The sequence below is a fragment of the Mytilus californianus genome, unplaced genomic scaffold (genome assembly GCF_021869535.1).
Source record: "Mytilus californianus isolate M0D057914Y unplaced genomic scaffold, xbMytCali1.0.p SCAF_13, whole genome shotgun sequence".
NCBI lineage: Eukaryota > Metazoa > Mollusca > Bivalvia > Mytilida > Mytilidae > Mytilus > Mytilus californianus.
The window spans coordinates 5,334,299-5,354,793 of NW_026262615.1; the positions used below are offsets into that span (position 1 = coordinate 5,334,299).

Here is a 20,495-nt window from a genome sequence, read left to right on the forward strand (position 1 = left end):
CTTTTATAAATGAAAAAAAGCTAAAGCTGTCGTTTCTGTTCTCAAACTTTAGATTGCCTCAACCAAATGTTTTAACCATACAACATTAGTCAGCATTTGCATATAAGTGATGAACATTTCGGGGATGGGTTGTGGGTGGAGGGAAGGAAGGAGGTAATGGCAGGAGAATTTTTCCGCATTGAATATTTAGAACCATTAAGTGAATGAATTTTCTTTCAACTTTCAGATGAAATGAAATATAAATGAATTATCATTCTCTGCAAAAACAAATGTTGTATTGCTACACCACGGCACCATGTTAAGGGATGTTTGAGTGCTCACAAACATGTTTAAGCCCGCCTCAATGTATATGTGTCTGTCCCTGGTCAGGAACATGTAATATAGCGGCTGTCGTAAGTTGCTGCCTGACATATTTGTTTATGATTTTGTCATAAATCAGGCAATTTTGATACGGTATGGGTTTTGTTCATTGTGAAGTGCATAGTAACCAATAGTTGGTCAAACCTATTTCATTTGGACTTTGTTTGAATGTCCTCTCAGTGAAAACCATTCCACGTCTCCTTTTTCAATTAATGTAACTGTCTTATTTGTAAAAGGCAGATACAGCCAATATATTAGAATAAAGAACATTAATTTTCTAAAAAAACAACTTCATCTCTATATAGTAAGAAATAAACAAGCTCGGTGGCTAACACTGTTTAAATTTAAAAAAAATATTAACCTTAGATTAATCATTTTTGGAAAGAATGAAAGAAGAATCCGATACAAGGGATACAAATCTGGCTGTGGCTACGGCATAAACTATTTATATAAACTTTCTACTTGAGAATAAAGATGACCTTGTATGAAGTTTTTTTTGGTTGTCATCTTAATATTATATACTTATTAATACTATTCACAAAAGCTAGCATCTTCGACTTGTAAGTTTAAAGAATTATAATGAAATAACATCTAATAACGACAGGTTGAAATATTTTTGAATCCTGATGGTGCATACTCATAAATTCTTTTGAAAAAATCCACGTAAATTTAAATGTTGATTTGATAGCGTTCATTTATTTATTTGCCTTCGTAAACAGTTTTGTTAAAATACCGAAATCGGTAAATTCTTATCGTGAACGAATAAGTCAGGTACACCTTTTTACATTCAGGCGTGCTCAAGTTGCACTTTTTTCTTCGTATTAAGAAAAATGATCATAGTTTTAGCATCTATCTTAAGATTAGATTATTTACACACACACAAAAATAGGGCTTACCGTTTATTTTGAAACTCTATGAATTCACATTTATATTCAACCAAACAGATAGGCCGAGATCCATACCTTTATAAGTTTCAAAACTGAGAAGGTGTGTTTGAAAACAAATAATCACGTACTTTTACTGAGAAATATTATACATAGTAATCATGAAAATGTACTACTGTAACAATGAAAATTCGGACGAATACACTCCTTTTCACTACCCCTCCATCTACTCATTTAAGTTTAGACCAAACAGCCTTAGCAACAGTCTTTTATTATTTTTTCCCTGTAAATAAAAAGATTGATTGAATTTACTTAAACTAAACAAAAAATACAATCTTATTTTCAATAAGAAACAAGAAAATTAATTCGAAACACAATTCATGATTTATTTCTCCTAATTTTCAATGAAAACAAAGAATTTTCTTCACTTTTCTTTGAACAAATTATTCATTTCAGAAATTTTAAAAATAAACAATAAACAATGTTGAAGACCGTACCTTGACCTATAATGGTTTACTTTTATAAATTGTGACTTGGATGGAGAGTTGTCTCATTGGCACTCATACCACATCTTCCTATATCTATTTAACCCAGCACATTCTTTATGTGTCTGTCCGAAGCCACGAGCCTGTAGTTTGGTAGTTGTCGTTGGTTCATCTCTATCATATTTGTTATTTTTCGTTAATTGTTTTGTTATGAGTTAGGCCGTTAGTTTTCTTGTTGAATCCTTCCACAATTTTCATGTCGGGGCTTTTTATAGCCGACTGTAAGGTACGATTTTTCGTTGTTGAAGGCCAAACGATAGCATATAATTGCTTACATACTCTTTATTTGACCCTGGTGGATAGTTATCTTATTTGCAATCATACAACATCTCCACTGTTTATATTTAAAAAAAAAACCAGCGCCAACAAAAGATGAATGGTCGTTTTTTTTATTGAACTTACAAAATTTCACCCTGACAACAAATAACTAACAGTCGTTAGTATTATAACGATATATGAATGTATAAAAATTTAGGATGATATGGTTGAAAAAAACCTTTTTGTCTTTAAAAACACAAAGTCAAATAGAGGTACGCAACGACGACTTCTGAACGAAATTAACGGCATATATTTTATAATATTTGATAAGTAGTTTATTTTGTATATTTGTAAGCCGGTAAAGCTTTGATACAGCCAAAATTTCGTCACTTGATATTATCTAAACAGTGATTAATTTCATCTTTAAATTACAATATATTGCAAGACGCCGTACAGACAAAAATTGTTATTTTGCAATTCGCCGTACAACGTCCTGCAATTCGCCGTACAATAAAAAAACAATGTTTTGGTCCATATTCTTTAAAAACATCTTTATGACAACAGATTTCAGTCAAAATGATGTCACACTATCATAATCTAAAAACGTGTCTGGAAAAATAATGAAAAACAGTTGAATATCTTGCCAATGGGGCGACAGAGGACAATCGACCTCGAAATTTTCAGGTACTAAGTGGCAAGATTTGGAGTATAACACAAAATATTGTCTTAATTTTATACTTATCGGCCTAATAATTTAAAGAATTATATATCAGAAAATCATTTCTTAAGCGGTACCCTCGTCAAATCAGTAGAAATGCTTTAAATTGAATGAATTCTTACCTTGTTTACTTTTTTTTCCATTTCTCTCCGCTTCGTTAGTACCCAATTTCCGGTGGCGATGATACACAGTGAGTATGGCGCATTAGATTTGTAAAATCTTTGATCACATTTATTTATTTGTTATGCCGAATCTAACAGTGTATTTAGATTTTTAATTTTGGGTCCAGTTTTCAAATTGGTCTACATTAATGTCCAAAGGGTCCAAAATTAAACTTTGTTTGATTTTAGCAAAAATTGAATATATGAGGTTCTTTGATATGCTGAATCTAAACATGTATTTAGATTTTTGATTTTTGGCCCAGTTTTCAAGTTGGTCCAAATTGGGGTCCAAAATTAAACTTTTTTTGATTTCAACAAAAATTGAATATATGAGGTTCTTTGATATGCTGAATCTAACCATGTATTTAGATTTTTTATTTGTGGACCCTGTTATCTAATTGGTTCATATTGAGGTCAAAAGGGTCCAAAATTAAACTTTGTTTGATTTCATCTAAAATTGAATTATTGGGGTTCTTTGATATTCCAAATCTAACCGTGTATTTAGGTTTTTAATTTTGGGTCCTGTTTTTTAAATTGGTCTACATTGAGGTCCAAAGGGTCCAAAATTAAACTTAGTTTGATTTTAACAAAAATTGAATTCTTGGGGTTCTTTGATTTGCTGAATCTAAACATGTGTTTAGATTTTTGATTATGGGCCCAGTTTTCAAGTTGGTCCAAGATAGGGTCCAGTATTTAAACTTTGTTTGATTTCAACAAAAATTGAATATATGGGGTTCTTTGATATGCTGAATCTAAACATGTATTTAGATTTTTGATTATGGGCCCAGTTTTCAAGTTGGTCCAAATTGGGGTCCAAAATTAAACTTTGTTTGATTTCAACAAAAATTGAATATATGAGGTTCTTTGATATGCTGAATCTAACCATGTATTTAGATTTTTTATTTGTAGGCCCCGCTATCAAATTGGTTCATATTGAGGTCAAAAGGGTCCAAAATTAAACTTTGTTTGATTTCATCGAAAATTGAATTATTGGGGTTCTTTGATATGCCAAATCTAACCGTGTTTTTAGATTTTTAATTTGGGTCCCGTTTTTTAAATTGGTCTTCATTGAGGTCCAAAGGGTCCAAAATTAAACTTAGTTTGATTTTAACAAAAATTGAATTCTTGGGGTTCTTTGATATGCTGAATCTAAACATGTGTTTAGATTTTTGATTATTGGCCCAGTTTTCAAGTTGGTCCAAGTTGGGGTCCAAAATTAAACTTTTTTTGATTTCAACAAAAATTGAATATATGGGGTTCTTTGATATGCTGAATCTAACCATGAATTTAGAATTTTTATTTGTGGGCCCCGCTATCAAATTGGTTCATATTGAGGTCAAAAGGGTCCAAAATTAAACTTTGTTTGATTTCATCGAAAATTGAATTATTGGGGTTCTTTGATATTCCCAATCTAACCGTGTATTTAGATTTTTAATTTTAAGTCCCGTTTTTTAAATTGGTCTACATTAAGGTCCAAAGGGTCCAAAATTAAACTTAGTTTGATTTTAGCAAAAATTGAATTCTTGGGGTTCTTTGATATGCTGAATCTAAACATGTGTTTAGATTTTTGATTATGGGCCCAGTTTTCAAGTTTGTCCAAGTTGGGGTCCAAAATTAAACTTTGTTTGATTTTAACAAAAATTGAATATATGGGGTTCTTTGATATGCTGAATCTAACCATGTATTTTGATTTTGGACATTGGACCATAATAGGTAAATTAAAAAAATTCAAGTTCTTAGACCACATTCTTTCTGTGTCAGAAACCTATGCTGTGTCAAATATTTAATAACAATCCAAATTCAGAGCTGTATCAAGCTTGAATGTTGTGTCCATACTTGCCCCAACTGTTCAGGGTTCGACCTCTGCGGTCGTATCAAGCTGCGCCCCAGCGAAGCATTTTATTGTGTCATGTTTTGTTATTGTTTGTCTTTTTAGTTGTCTCTTTGGCCATGGTGTTGTTTGTTCCTTATGATATTTGATTTTTGATTGCCATTTAGGTACATGTATCTTCCCTCCCTTTTACATCCTTGTCCTTTAGTCTCTGGTTGAACGTTGTCTCTGGCCATGGTGTTGTTTGTTCCTTATGATATTTGATTTTTGATTGCCATTTAGGTACATGTATCTTCCCTCCCTTTTACATCCTTGTTCTTTAATCTCTGGTTGAACGTTGTCTTGCATTCATACCACATCCCCTTATTTTATATATTATAATTTTAGCTATATAGATTTAACAAGTCTTCTGATTGGCTAAAAGTTTTTAGTCTATCAGCTCACAGACATAATTTTGTCATGTGACCATGATGTCATCAATGTTTTTTTCATGATTTACTCCTTAAAAATGGAATTTAGAATTAAATTATAAGGAATGACTGTAATGTTTTTTCTGTCTATTCGAAGTAACCTAAAAAAATGTGGTGTACACTTTAGAATAACCCGCTATGTGGGTTATTCAGTGTGCACCACATTTTTGATGTTATTTCTTCATAGACAGAAAAAATATAACAGTTATTCCTTAGATAACAGAAAAAATATACAGGTAACCAACCAACCATAATGCTAGTAATAATGATATTATAATTTTAACAGTTGTCTCCCCTGAAACTTTTAACTCCTCTTACGTAGGGTCAGTCGTTAATATCACAGAATAACAGGTAAAAGTTAAAAGAATTTTGTGTTGATTGATGCACATTCAGTCTAGACTTTGGATGATTTAGAGATTTATCTTATAGACATATATACATTGTACATGTAAATGTAGCACATGTCAGTTGTTGTAAACTGTATGCTGTCCTTGATGATGTGGTTTAGGGTTGGTGTCTCTTAGATGTGCACTTTTCCTAAAACTGCATATTAAAATGCAAATACATGTATATTCCATGTTTCTGTGGTCAAAAAATAGAAAAACAAAATTTTATTATTTTGTTGGCACTGTATATATGATGGCAATCACGTTTGATAATGTTGGAATCTTCTTTTTATTCTGGATGTTAAGTATAAAGCAACTACATTTTATCAGTCAGTAAATTCCTTTTATTCCATGACATTCATGACCTGCCATTCCAAGTTACCATGCACATGATGCATGGCCTTCCAATCCAATATAACAATTACTAGCCATTGTAAAGAGCATTTCAATGCTCAACAAATGCCTAATTGTACTGAACCGACTGTGCGAGGGCTTAACACGAACAGCCAGTCGAGGTCGTTAAACACCACCGAGTAGTAGTAGTTAATGGTTAACTCAGAAATAATGGTTACTGTAAATTCAGAAATTATTGCGTGCATTTATTATTGCGATTTTGTCATTTGAGACTAAAATGCGATTTTAATTTTTGCGATATTGAGAAAAATCTTGTTTAATTCATATAAAAAATTTCAAAATGCGAGTTTAAATCATTGCGAATATAACCTTGTCGCATTTTTCGCAATAATAAAAAAATCGCAATAATTTCTGAATATACAGTAACTCAGAAATATTTATGTGCATTTACTTTTTATCAATTATTATTTCAATCTTTCATAAACATGATAAACAGAATAGTTTTTTAATTGAATTTTTAATTGATATATATTACTTTCTTTTCCATTTTGATATAAAAAAAGTTCTTTTTAATATTACTAGATATTTAGTTAGTAGTTTCTGACAAGAGGACCTATATAATTGTGCAACTAGAAATGATAAACTGAAACAATTGTTACATGTACTTTAATTGTATACTCAGGTATACATTGAAAAATATAAAAAAAATAGATAAATAGGATACATATGGCCCTTTTTATTATAGTCAAAATCAAAAAACATTGTAGGGAGCATTTCTCTTTCAAATCTCACCACTTCTCCATATTAGTTTCAAAAAGAGAAGTCACTTCTCCCTATGATTCTGAAGTAGTGTGAGCCCTGTTTATTATTTCAATTTTTGAACAATGGACAAAAAATAGTAAATACAAAGATTGATTGTTATGATGTCAGGAAATCCTGCATAAAAATAATGCAATTAGAATTTAAAATGCAAGTTTCAAAAATCTAATCAGTCACAGTCTTTGCAAAAATAACACATTGCAAACATTTCTGAATTAACACTAGTGGAAAGAATGCAATTTCCATTCATCATAGTGCAAAATCTTTTATAAATACATTATAATAGTATATAAGGAATAAGGCCCTTCTTAAATAATATATAAACTGTTAAACAAATTATAAAATATTTTCAGGAACTGCATAAGAAAGGAGCTAAAGATGTAGTACGTGTATGTGAGCCGACTTATAAAACAGAGAAACTTGATGCCCAGGGAATACGGGTACTTGTAAGTATATTAATACTTCATTTGTATATAACCTCCTCTGTTCAGAAGTATTAGGTTATTGGGATTTCCAATAAGTGAGTTATGACCACAGAGTCTCAAACAAGAAGGCCACTTGAGGCAGAAATTCAAAGGCTTGACACCTTTCATAGTTACAGCAAGCTTCCCTTCCTCACAATGTGATTGCTAGCATTTCTCTACTCATTTCATTTTCAAACTGGTTTTCATGAGATTATAATTTTTTCAGAAAGTACCTCTTTTGACAATTTCAAAAGTTTTTACGCTAAAATGTAGTCATGATTGATATCAAAATTATATTATGAAATAGATTTACAAATTTTGCATAATTTTCTAATTTTTGTTTGGATTTGGCTGTTTACAATACCATGAGAAATGCTAGAAAATTTTAATACTATGGATACACACTGCTATGGACAATCAGGGACCTACACAATCTTCACTCTGAACCACTGGCCCACCAGCCCAGGCTTATAAAATTGATGTCGGGTCTGTAAATATCAGGTCTACAGGGCAATAGAATCTAACTGAAATTATAGTCAAATTGAACTTTGAGCCTGTGGATTCAAAAGTTTATTGTGAAGACTGCTTACAGGCTGTTATAATATGTTACAATTATAATTTAAGACATACAATCACATGTATTACAACACAAGGCTTAAAAAAAAATGATATGAAAAAACAGTATGCCTGTTTCATTTCAAGTGCTTGTTCAACTTTGAATAGGAAATTAAGTCCAGCAGTAAAATCTTATCTAGAGAAAAAATTAAAAATTAAATTCCAAAATGGTTACAATACTGAAACAGACACAGGTGCTTTAAAGTTATCTTATGATTCTATATATATATATATGTTGTTTGTGCTGTATTTACACCCCTCTACCAAGAAATTTGTTTTGCATGCACACGTTTAAAAATTGCGGTTTTTATCCAACACAATCATAGGTTTGAACGTTGTTTTCAATTTAGACTTATTTATATTTTTTCGTTTGGGCTTGTATTATATTTGCCTTCTGGTTTTTATGATCCGTTCATCCTATTTCGACTCTTTAAAATTCAAGAGTCCATCCTAAATTGAGGTAAATTATTTGGCCTTCCAAATACCTTTTCGGTTCCTAACATCACTGAAGAGACATTAATTGTCGAAATCGGGATATGGTGTACAAATTTTTGCACCTCATGTTTGCGGTATACCATCTTTTCCGCAAGTTTATTGTTTTCTGTTTGATATTATTGAATTAATAAATTAAATAAAGATCCATTTTGTTACATCTTGTGATCCGTTTATTTGGCAATCGCCAATGGCAGTCAGCAGGGTTTAAGAACATCCATTGTTCGACCTGTTAGTCAAATGCGTTTTGTTTAAATATACTTTTTCACTTTTTTGGTCTTTTGGGAAATGTTGTTTGTGCTGTATTTAGACCCCTCTACCAAGAAATTTGTTTTGCATGCACACGTATAAAAATTGCGGTTTTTATCCAATGCAATCATAGGTTTGAACGTTGTTTTCAATTTAGACTTATTTATATATTTATATATATAGCTACTTGTGTCTGAAAAGCATGTATATTTTCATTTCCATGGGAAAGTAATATAAGTGCTTTAGGGTTGTTTTCAAGAACTACTAGCATTCTCTTTGTCACTTTGTAATCCCAAGGGTTAACTCTGGTGTAGACATATGGTCATTTTTGGACTTCTCCTACATGATAGTCAAACTCCTGAAAAAGTGGGGTGTCCTTTTGGTTGTACAGGATGTTTGAACATGTTGATGGTTGTCTTATATCTTAATGGTTTTTGTCATTCAGAAGTTTTGTTTATGTCAATGACAGGTCTTTGATATTCTTTTATATATATTTATTCACAACTTTTAATAACTTTTGCTGATTTATGGCTGATATATATTTTACATGTTGTTAAGACACCTTTCTTTTTTTTCTACTGTAAGTTGATAGATGTAAAGGTGTTTTTGTTGATTGGTTGCTGTTTCATTGACATATAAACCTCATCTCTTTCAGTCTTCATGAAAAACTTCTGTTTAGCAAGTCAGAAAATCAGTCTTTCATAAAATTTCTTTAAAGTTATATGGTTTCTGAGGCCTCCAGGTAAATTTGGCTGACCAAACAACATTTTTGCTTGCCATGGGCGTAGCACTTGTGGTAAATCGTGAAGACTACTTCTTTTATTCAGATTTATGAATAGACTTTATATAAGGAAATAAACCTAGAAATACAAGCCTTAGAGAAGCAATGAGAATCTTTACCTGAGTAGTTTTATGTACATGTATTTATCATTACACGGAGCTTCCTGTTGTTTGTAACAATACCTTTTATACCATGCATACTTAAATGTAGTCAGATTACCAACTGTTTGTATGTTTAGTAGGAGATTGGCCTGTGAATTCTCACAGTTTAATCCTATTAAAAACAGAATATTTAATGTTTTGTCGTTTGGTTATGTATTTCTCTGTCTGAGGGTAATAGATTAGTATGTTTGTTAAGTACCCAATGACACGGGTATCTAAGGAATGAAAATGTACTGGTAGAGTACTTGTAGGTCGTAAATAATCACCTTAACTCAGTTCAAGACCATTAACAACTATCGGTCAGTTACGTCTGTCTGTCTGAGGCTTTCATTTATTTGGTGTTACGCCAAAATAAAAATACTTGTGTTATGGATTCCCTTACCTACCCAATTAATTATGCCTCAAAATTCTGATCTTAACGTTTTATTGGCACTTATGGTAGAAAATCTTCACCAAATTGCAAGTCTCTCCATTTACACTTAGTAGGTAAACACGGGAGCAAAATATAACATGCCCTACCTACCTACAAATGTACCACATACATATATATACAGTCTTCACGACGAACTGCTAAATCTACAGGCCTGGAGCTCAATTTTTGAAAATTTTTAGTTAGATTCTGTTGGCTTGTAGATATGATTTTTACAGGCCCGAGAGCAATATTACAAGCCTGGGCTGCCTGGGCTGCCACTCAGCGTGAAGACTGTATATATATATATGTATATATGCTTTCGTCTGGATTTACCAATTCTTGTCACTGTAGTATAATATAATACAAAAAGTTGAAATAGTAATAACGAGCTCAAAATTAATATTCAGTCAATGTATTAATCTCGTATACATGTATATTAATGATTTTTTGTTTTGGTTAATCCAGAAATTTCAATAATTAAGTTTCTTAATTATATAAGAAATCGTCCCCCAAAGAAATTAAACAGTGCAACTAAACACTAAGTCAGAAATTTTGTTACCCCCTCTACCCCCTCACAATAAATTTTTGGAAATAAATTTCAATATTAAATATCAAATTGAAAAAAAAAACATATTGCAAAATATTCATATAATTTCACAAAGAACTGCAAAATTTACACAAATTAATTTTTCGAGTTTTTCAAATCCTTATTCTTTTTTATGATTAATAGAATCAAACTTGTTTCATTATCAATTTAAAACAGGACACACATTTTCCAAAAAAACAAATGATTTAATATATACTTCCAAGAAATGGTTAAAATGACAGTTGCCAAAAAACAGAATGAGGAAATTGCATCTGTAGTATTTTTGATAATTTATCAAGGAAGTAAAATAGATATTAAACTTGTATCACTGTGTACCATGTCTTCAGGACATTCATCAATATGAATTCCCTTCTGGTACCTCTGACTATTTGTAGGACACACAAGGACACCTAATCCTATCTTATTATCCAATGACCTTGTATTCAGGTCATTGAATATTTACTCTGGTCATTTAATGACCAGATTATATAATTTTTGTAAAGGACCTTGTAGTTTAATTGAAAATATTGGCTAAGTGTGTTTCTCAAAATGTTAAGTTTAATATGTAGAGCTCTAGTAAGGTTGTCATATTAATGATTTAGATGTGAATTTTACATGTATGGTCAAGGCTGATGCTAGGCTACAGTCCCAGATATGTTAAGAACTTGAAACAGGGGGTGCCATTATATATTCTCTGTACGTTTCAGTTTTGTGAAACAGAGATGTGCAAATTCTTCTCTGATGCAGATGAGATAAATGTACATGTATATAATTTTGTATCAAGATTTGACAATATTTGGTTGAAGATGGTAAAAAAGATTGGCACTCATATGATATTCATGTACAAATCATGTTTATTTTTTAAAACAATACATTTCCTGGAAATTCTAAATTTATTGACAAACCAATTTTTCTTGGAAAGGTGTTGTTTACCATACAACAGAGATACAATATAAGAGAGACCTGTATACACATGTACATATATATGTAATAGAATTGTCTCATTGAAAAGGATAAATTCTCTCACAAAAACATGTTGCAAGAAGCAGAGCTCTAAATTTAAAAAAAAGCTTCAAAAATGCTGTAGACCTCTAACTGACACCCAGGAAGCCTCAAACTAACTGTAATTTATAACAGGGCATTTCAATTTTGGGTCTATATTTAAAAATACAAAAATTTTCTAATATAGAATTAGCTGTAGACTTTATTAAAAAACCTGGTTACTGTGGATTCATATATTTTCATAAGTACCAATTTTATCTGGATTGAGGAAAAATTGTAGTTTCCTGGATATGATTTTGTGGTTTTACCAAGGACAAGGTCTTCAAATACACCTATAGAAAATTTGTATTTCGTTGAACATTAAAAAATTTATGGTTCATGTTTACCCTTGAAATCCATGAAAATATGTATTCCACAAATAATAATCCACAGTATTAATTGTATATAAGACTCTAGTTACAGTTTCTATTTCCTGTCTAAACATGCATGAAATATTTGCCACTGGATGTTAAGCAACCAACAATAAATCAATCCTATTACATGCCTGAATGAAATTTATTTGTGTGCAAAGTTATCTTAGTTAGGGCATTCATTCATTTCTGGTTCAAATTTGACATGAATTTATATATTCAAAATGAAAAAAAAAATATTTGATTGCCTAGCAGGTTAAGTCATTGCTATTACTGATTATATTTAAATTCTTGGCATACTTTTTTAAAACTTTTCATCATGGGTATAAATTGTAAACATTCCTTTTACTTATAAATATGAAAGAGAATAATATTAGATATAAATTGTAAGTCTAAAATTAAATTTGCATAATATATCTTATTTTTACAAACAATATCCCGTGCATGAACATGAAATGTGATTATAAATATAAACCTTTGTCATGAATAAACGCTTCCTTGTATCACACCTGTCGCCAGGTATTACCACTGGTCTTTTGACCTAGATTTACCTGGAACAAGTATTTAAGGACATACTGATTAGCATACAAAAGCAAATCTGTCATAATTATTTAAATATCAGTCTTTTGATCAAACTTTAATTTAAATTTAGTCTGAATATTTTACATAATTTTAAAAGTAACGAGGGGCACATAATATGTCATGTAATGTTAATCAAGACGTTACCATATACAGTCATTGAAAGAGGGGCACATAATATGTCATGTAATGTTAATTAAGACGTTACCATATACAGTCATTGAACGAGGGGCACATAATATGTCATTTTATGTTAATCAAGACATTACCCTATACAGTCATTGAACGAGGGGCACATAATATATCATGTAATGTTAATCAAGACGTTACCCTATACAGTCATTGAACGAAGGGCACATAATATGTCATGTAATGTTAATCAAGACGTTACCCTATACAGTCATTGAACGAGGGCACATAATATGTCATGTAATGTTAATCAAGACGTTACCCTATACAGTCATTGAATGAGGGGCACATAGTATGTCATGTAATGTTAATCAAGACGTTACCCTATACAGTCATTGAACGAGGGGCACATAATATGTCATGTAATGTCAATCAAGATGTTACCATATACAGTCATTGAATGAGGGACACATAATATGTCATGTAATGGTAATCAAGACGTTACCCTATACAGTCATTGAACGAGGGGCACATTAAATATGTCATGTAATGTCAATCAAGACGTTACTGTATACAGTCATTGAATGAGGGGCACATAATATGTCATGTAATGTTAATCAAGACGTTACCCTATACAGTCATTTAATGAGGGGCACATAATATGTCATGTAATGTTAATCAAGACGTTACCATATACAGTCATTGAACGAGGGACACATAATATGTCATGTAATGTTAATCAAGACGTTACCATATACAGTCATTGAACGAGGGACACATAATATGTCATGTAATGTTAATCAAGACGTTACCATATACAGTCATTGAATGAGGGGCACATGTATACAAAGTCATTGAATAGTATGATAATTATATACAAATAAATTATCAGTGAGACTGGAAGTGCCAAGTTTGTCCTTGCTGATTAAAATAGGGGGGAGGGGGTCAGGTTTTATATCGATATGGCTACAAATTTCACCTGAATCTATGGCAGGTACAAACGTACCTCCATTTTCATTTGGAGATGTTTTAACTATTATTATGGTAAATTTCATAAGGATATATGAAATTGTCAAGATTATTTTTGTCAAATCAATATTGATACCTAAAATTGTTCCAAGTGACGAATTATTATTGATGTATAAGCAAATGTATCAAGATATTTGCCCATCACATAATTTGATTGTGGCAACTAATTGAGGATACATGTAGTACTTTAACACAGCTAATTTTGCCTTGCTTTAAATAGATAAATAGCCAGTGCTTAAGTACTGGCTGTGATTTATAATTTATATTGTGATCAATATTACTTCTCAGGTAAAAATAAAGTATAAGGTTTAAAATGTCTGAGATAAAGTATACTTCTGATGATTTGTGTCCGGTCCTTACGAAGTCCCAGTGGGGATAATGAGTGTGCTGTTTCCATTGGCTTTGGTAGTGGCATCAATAATTTGTTTGTGATTTGGTCAGTTTTAAAGGGGAACCCTTAATGGTATGTCAATGATATTTAATATGCAGTTATATTAGCATTGGTACATCTCATGGTATGATGAAGATTAATTGCCCCACCCTGTACATCTGTGTCTATTGACTTTGACACTTTTGCTTAGTTTAAATGTTAAAGTATTGCCATTTTATTAATTTCAGCATTTGTACTTTCATTTCAAAATTACATACAAAGAAGACATATCTTTGTATGAACACTTTTTGAACAGTTTATTTATTATGTACCGAAGACCATAGATTCAGGTGAACACTCGTAGCAATTATGATATACCCGGGTCTTTTAATTAAGGTTAGCTGTTAGGTCTTTTAGAACTTGTGGAGAATAACGATGTCCAGATATTGATATTTTTATTTTGAACACCAGGAGATTTTGAACAGATTATTGAAACCAGCAGTTACAATGTACACAATATTAGTTTAAGCTGGTGATGTAAATGTTTACTGTCTGCCTGTTTTGCCAAATGATATGATATACAGCCCACCTACACATATATTGACATTGTTACCTATATATTTTTGGCTAGGGTTTCTGTAGGACATGAAAAGGACATCAGTTTATTTACATTAACATTCCATTCTCTTACACAATTAATTCATACAATATGTTCACATAATTTAGAGGCTGTTTAAGGGAAAAAAATCAGTTGGTGATGTCTCTTCCAATTTATAAGGAACCACTCTTTATTTGCACTCAAATCACTCTCCATATTTATACCCCATGCAACGAGTTGCGGAGGGTATAATGTTTTTGACCCGTCCGTCAGTCCGTCAGTCCTGTTTCTTGTCATCGCAACTCCTCTCAAACCACTCAACAGAATTTCACGAAACCTTTTTAGATAATAATGACATACTATGTAGTTGTGCATATCGACCGAAAATTACAATTCAATTTTTTTTTCTAGGAGTTACGCCCCTTTGAACTAATTTTATTTATTTTATACTTATTTACTCAGTTTGTCATCTCAACTCCTCTGAAACCACACAACAAAATTTCATGAAACTTTGTAGATAAAAAGGACATACTACGTAGATGTGCATATCGACAAGAAATTACGATTCAATTTTTTTTCCAGGAGTTACGCCCCTTTGAACTTATTTGCCCAATACACTACTGCAACCTTTTGTCATTGCAACTCCTCTCAAACCACACAACAGAATTTCATGAAACCTTTTCAGATAATAAGGACATACTACGTAGATGTGCATATCGACAGGAAATTACGATTCAATTTTTTTTCTAGGAGTTACGCCCCTTTGAACTTATTTGCTTCAATAAACCTCTGCAACAGTTTGTCATCGCAACTCCTCTGAAACCACACAACAGAATTTCATGAAACTTTGTAGATAATAAGGACATACTATGTAGATGTGCATATCAACAGGAAATTATGATTCAATTTTTTTTTCTTACAGTTATTTTATTTCTCCAGTGACAATGTGGGGATGTGGGGTATGTGAGCACGCTCACTAAGGTTCTTTAATGAATTGAATATTGGAATGATGCAAATTTAACAGATTACATTTGTACCATCATGAATTTTTTCTGCTGATAGATTAGTACTGTTTGATTTTACCAACCTTGGAAACTTAGACACTGACAGGAGATAAGTGTTTTAGCAAATTTTAGTCCATCAAAATATGATCATGTTATTTAGTGGTCTTTGATGGGCAACGATCTCATTTACAGATACAACACATATTAATTTGATTATAATTTATATTACACATGTAATGGTAGGGATACATTAACCTCCTGTTGTAAAGCAATAGTTATTTTAACCCTACCTAATGAACCACATTTTCCAGTTGTACTTAACTGATCCATCCATTTTCTTGGTCTTCTTAATTTTGAGATTCCACCAATAGAACAGTATAATGTTAACTTATTCTCGTCTTGAATATATATATACATGAAATATTTGCCACTGAACTTGGTTTATCATACAGATAATTATGTTTATCTATTTAAAGAAATGGCTGTTCTTTCACAGTTTGTACACTGACTTGTAGAATCAAGATCTTTAGATATAAAGCCCAGTGATGCAGTGTTTAAGTCTTAGTCTGGTTAAAGGCTCTGTCTATTTACAGTTCACAATCTTGTATTAACAGTTATGTAAATTAATATATATATTGTAATTCAGTAAAAAGAGATTTTTGAAAACTAAAATATGAAAATTCAGATAAATTTTATAATGAGAGCAAATTGGAACAATTGTTTATAGGTTTCTTGAATGAAGATCTGAGAATGGAAGGAAAAAATTGTGAGGAGTCTGAGTAGTTACACGATAATGTATGATATGTTGGTTAAGTGCTGATATTTGGGATAATGACAGATAAATACACATGACACACACATTAAATCATTTGTTTGTACATGGACTTGGTGCAAATAACTTCAGTTTAGAACAAACATATTATAACAGATCTCTGTAATGATTTGTTACATCGTGTTTAGATTTAATTAGTAAGGGATTTCATTATAAAATGGTTTTTCAAGCCTATTGCAAAATTGCTCTTGGTTAAGACAAAAAATGCCACTACCTTGCTAAGACAATATTGTATATTATAATAATTGTATTTTCTAATGACTCTTATTTGTTTTTTGATGATATAATACCATTGGAAATTGAAACCTTCGTTTCAATGTATTGGAATATTGTGAACTTTTGATGATCAATTTGAACCTTTTATGAATGTTAGCATTTCAATATTGTAAAGTTTGCATGATTTATTTAAACTGTGAGTAGATGTAAAAGTTACAACAATATTTATACTTGGTGTATATATTTGAAGTGTAGGTAGTTTGTCTCATCCTGTTTGTAGCTGTGAAGTAAACAACATAGATATATTGTGATGTAAATAAACAAAGTGTTATTGTAGTTAATAACACATTGCTTTCATCAACAGGTCTGCTTCATTCAATTAGGTAGTACTGTTTTCATAAGGGTATTTAAAGGGGAATTACACAACCTACAAAGTATGTTAAACGTCGTATTTAAGATTTGAGTGGATGAATTTCTCTGTTTGTGACATTAATGATAGTTTCAGGGGCGGATCCAGGATTTTAGGTTAGGGGGGTGCAAACGGGTAAAATGAGCGAAATATTCTTTACTAAGCTGAGGACAACCCATGTTTTGCAAATCTTAGAGGGGTTGCACGCCCCCGCCAGAATCGGCCCTTGAGTTTTAACCCCACCACTTGTTCGTGTGCCTTTTCTAAGTCAAGAACCTCATTAATAGTATTAATTGTATGTCATGTCTAATTGTTTTTTCTTTATTTTGAGAGTTTGGTTTTTATGGTAGATCTTTGATGTTTTTATGTCCCACTTAGGGGCATTATGTTTTTCGGTCTGTGCGTCTGTCTGTTCGTCCGTCCGTCCGTCTGTCCCGCTTCAGGTAAAAGTTTTCAGTCAATGTAATTTTTGATGAAGTTGAAGTTCATTCAACTTGAAACTTAGTACACATGTTCCCTATGATATGATCTTTCTAATTTTAATGCCAAATTAGAGTTTTGACCCTAATTTCATTTTCACTAGATGTGTTTTTATACGCCTGTTTACGGGAGGTATTATGGTATACCTCTGTCTGTCCGTCCATCGTCAACATGTTGGACATTAACTCAAAAACGCTTTAACCAATTTGCATAAAACTTTGGTGAATTGTTTATATCTATTGACGTGAGCTCCCTTTCGTTTTTTATAAATTTTAGATTTTACGTTTCCGAGTTGTGGGGTTTTATTCATTAAAAAAAGGGGGATTTTCCAGTTTTTGGACAATTACTCAAGAATGCTTTCACCAACTTGCAAGAAATTGTGGTGAATTGTTTATATCTATTGACATGAGCTCCCTATTAATTTTTATAAATTTTAGATTTTACGTTTCTGAGTTATGGGGTGTTATTCATTAAAAAAAATGGGGTTTTCCAGTTTTCGGACAATAACTCAAGAATGCTTTCACCAACTTGCAAGAAATTGTGGTGAATTGTTTATATCTATTGACATGAGCTACCTTTCGATTTTTATGTATTTTAGATTTTACATTTCTGAGTTGCAGGGTTTTATTCATAAAAAAAGGGGGATTTTCCAGTTTTCAGACAAAAAATCAAAAATGCTTTCAGCAGTTCTTATGAAACTTTGGTGAATTGTTAATAATTATTGTTGTAAGCTCCATTTAGAATTTTATAAATTTTTCATTTGTCATTTCTAAGTTATGGGGTTTTATTCATAAAAAAAGGGGTGATTTTCCAGTTTTCAGACAATAACTTCAGCAGATCTTATGAAACTTTAGTGAATTGTTTATATCTATTGATGTAAGCTCTGTTTAGAATTTTATAAATTTTTCATTTATCATTTCTGAGTTATGGGATTTTATTCATTAAAAAGGGGGGATTTTCCAGTTTTTGGACAATAACTCAAAAATGCTGTCAGCAATTCTCATGAATCTTTGGTGAATTGTTTATATCTATTGATGTAAGCTCCCTTTACATTTTCATAAATTTCTAATATGACATTGAGTATTAATTGAACTTTATTTGTTTATAGTCTGACAACAGATTACAAAGTATTGCGCAACAGCACAGTGTATTGCACAACAGCAAGAAATCTTTAATTGAATATAAATTCAATTCATATAACCAATTTCAAGTTCATTGACTACATTTATTCAGAAACCTATAATATGTCAAATGTTTAATTAAAATCCAAATTCAGACCTGTATCAAACTTGAATATTGTGTTCATTTTTGCCCCAACTGTTCAGGGTTGGACCTCTGCGGCCGTATCCAGTTGCGCTCAGCGAAGCAGTTTATTGTTATTGTCATTGGGTTGCTCTCTGATCGGCATACTTACATGTAGCCACAGGCCCAGCAGCCTTCACGCTCAGCCACAGGCCCAGCAGCCCAAGCTTGTAAAATTGCTTTTCTGCATGTAAAAATCATCTCTACAGGCCAACGGAATCTAACTAAAATTTTCCAAAAATTGAGCTCTTGGCCTGTAAATTTTTAAGCTTATCGTGAAGACTGCATACAGACATGACAGACATTGTGATCTGTGATAAATTCCCTCTTTCAATTGTAATTTTGATATGATTTGAAATATTTGATTTTATAGAATTATAAAGTATATTTTGTCTCCTCTTTGACCCTGGTAAGAGAATATAAAGTAAAATGAGAGGTGTTGAAGAAATGAAAATTTACTGGTTTAGGCACACCCATCTCAAATAACTTAATCTTAAAGTCATGACAAACCATTTTTAAAGGCAGTGCTTTAATGCCTTTCTAGTTGCCGGGTTAATCCTTCCTTCCGCGATATCCAACTTATCTACGTGGGGGGTCATTAGACTCCAAGTAGATCCGGAAATGTTGAATTCTCTCCTCTTCTTATTGCGATATAAAATGTTTTTTGTTTCATTTCATTTACATTGGGAAATAGAGAAACGATCATTGTGTTTTGTTAGTTTTAAAAACTTTTGATATATTAGTATTTTGCATTATAAGCAGTCAACCGATTGACAAACTAGAATTATTTGAATTCCGTGTGGAAAGAGCTCGGGTTAATTTCGAGTGTTATCTGCAATCTAGATGTTTATAAATTATTTCAGTCGTTGATATAATAATTAAAGGTCGACTGAACATGAATTATATTATACAATTTAAAGCGCATTTCTGTTTATGCACGTGAATCCGTCTAACGTTATTTTCGCAGTTATATAAAGTAGCAGATTATCGTTCCTGAATAGGTGGCGCCGTGGTAGCGGATCCTGTTCCTCTTCTTCCGGTTTCTGCACTGTGCAACTATTTCAGTTATATTTTTAATTAACGATGCCAAGTACTTGTTGTTGTGTACCTGGATGTCATTTAAGAGGAGGACATGCATTTCCAAATGACTTAAAAAGAAGGAAAAGTTGGATCAACGCCATGGCCCATACGCAGATTGGACGAGAACACGATGATATCGTGGAGTCCATCTCAATCAGCTGTTGTTTGCAAGGCACGTTTTACTGAAAAAGACTACGTGCAGGAAACTATTCATGGTAAAACTCTATTTTCTTTGTGAAATATATAATTATATATGTAATCTCCATGCGAATAAACCAAAGTCTGTTTACAACCGCAATTATCGTTTTAGAATAAAAGGGGGTGGGTAATTCAAGACGTCATAATTTTTTGGATTACGATTCAATGTGATCTGTTTGAGATTTTTTGGTGATTGCTACAATTATAATGATTTCTTACAAGAGGTATATCATACTGAGAATTATTTTAGCAGTAATTATGCTAATGTAGTAATGACAGGAATGCATAAGCTATGCCTCATAGACTTTCTT

The 20,495-nt window shown here is 31.8% G+C and overlaps 1 protein-coding gene across 2 annotated transcripts in view; it reads left to right on the forward strand.

The window, feature by feature from the left end:
* The window catches only part of LOC127723072 (protein tyrosine phosphatase type IVA 2-like), a 52,725-nt gene that overhangs the window by 14,774 nt on the left and 17,456 nt on the right, over positions 1-20,495 (forward strand). For both annotated transcript variants that reach the window (XM_052229514.1, XM_052229515.1), the window contains exon 3: positions 7,140-7,232. In XM_052229514.1, coding sequence (XP_052085474.1) covers positions 7,140-7,232 — 93 coding nt within the window. The remainder of the gene's footprint in view (positions 1-7,139; positions 7,233-20,495) is intronic.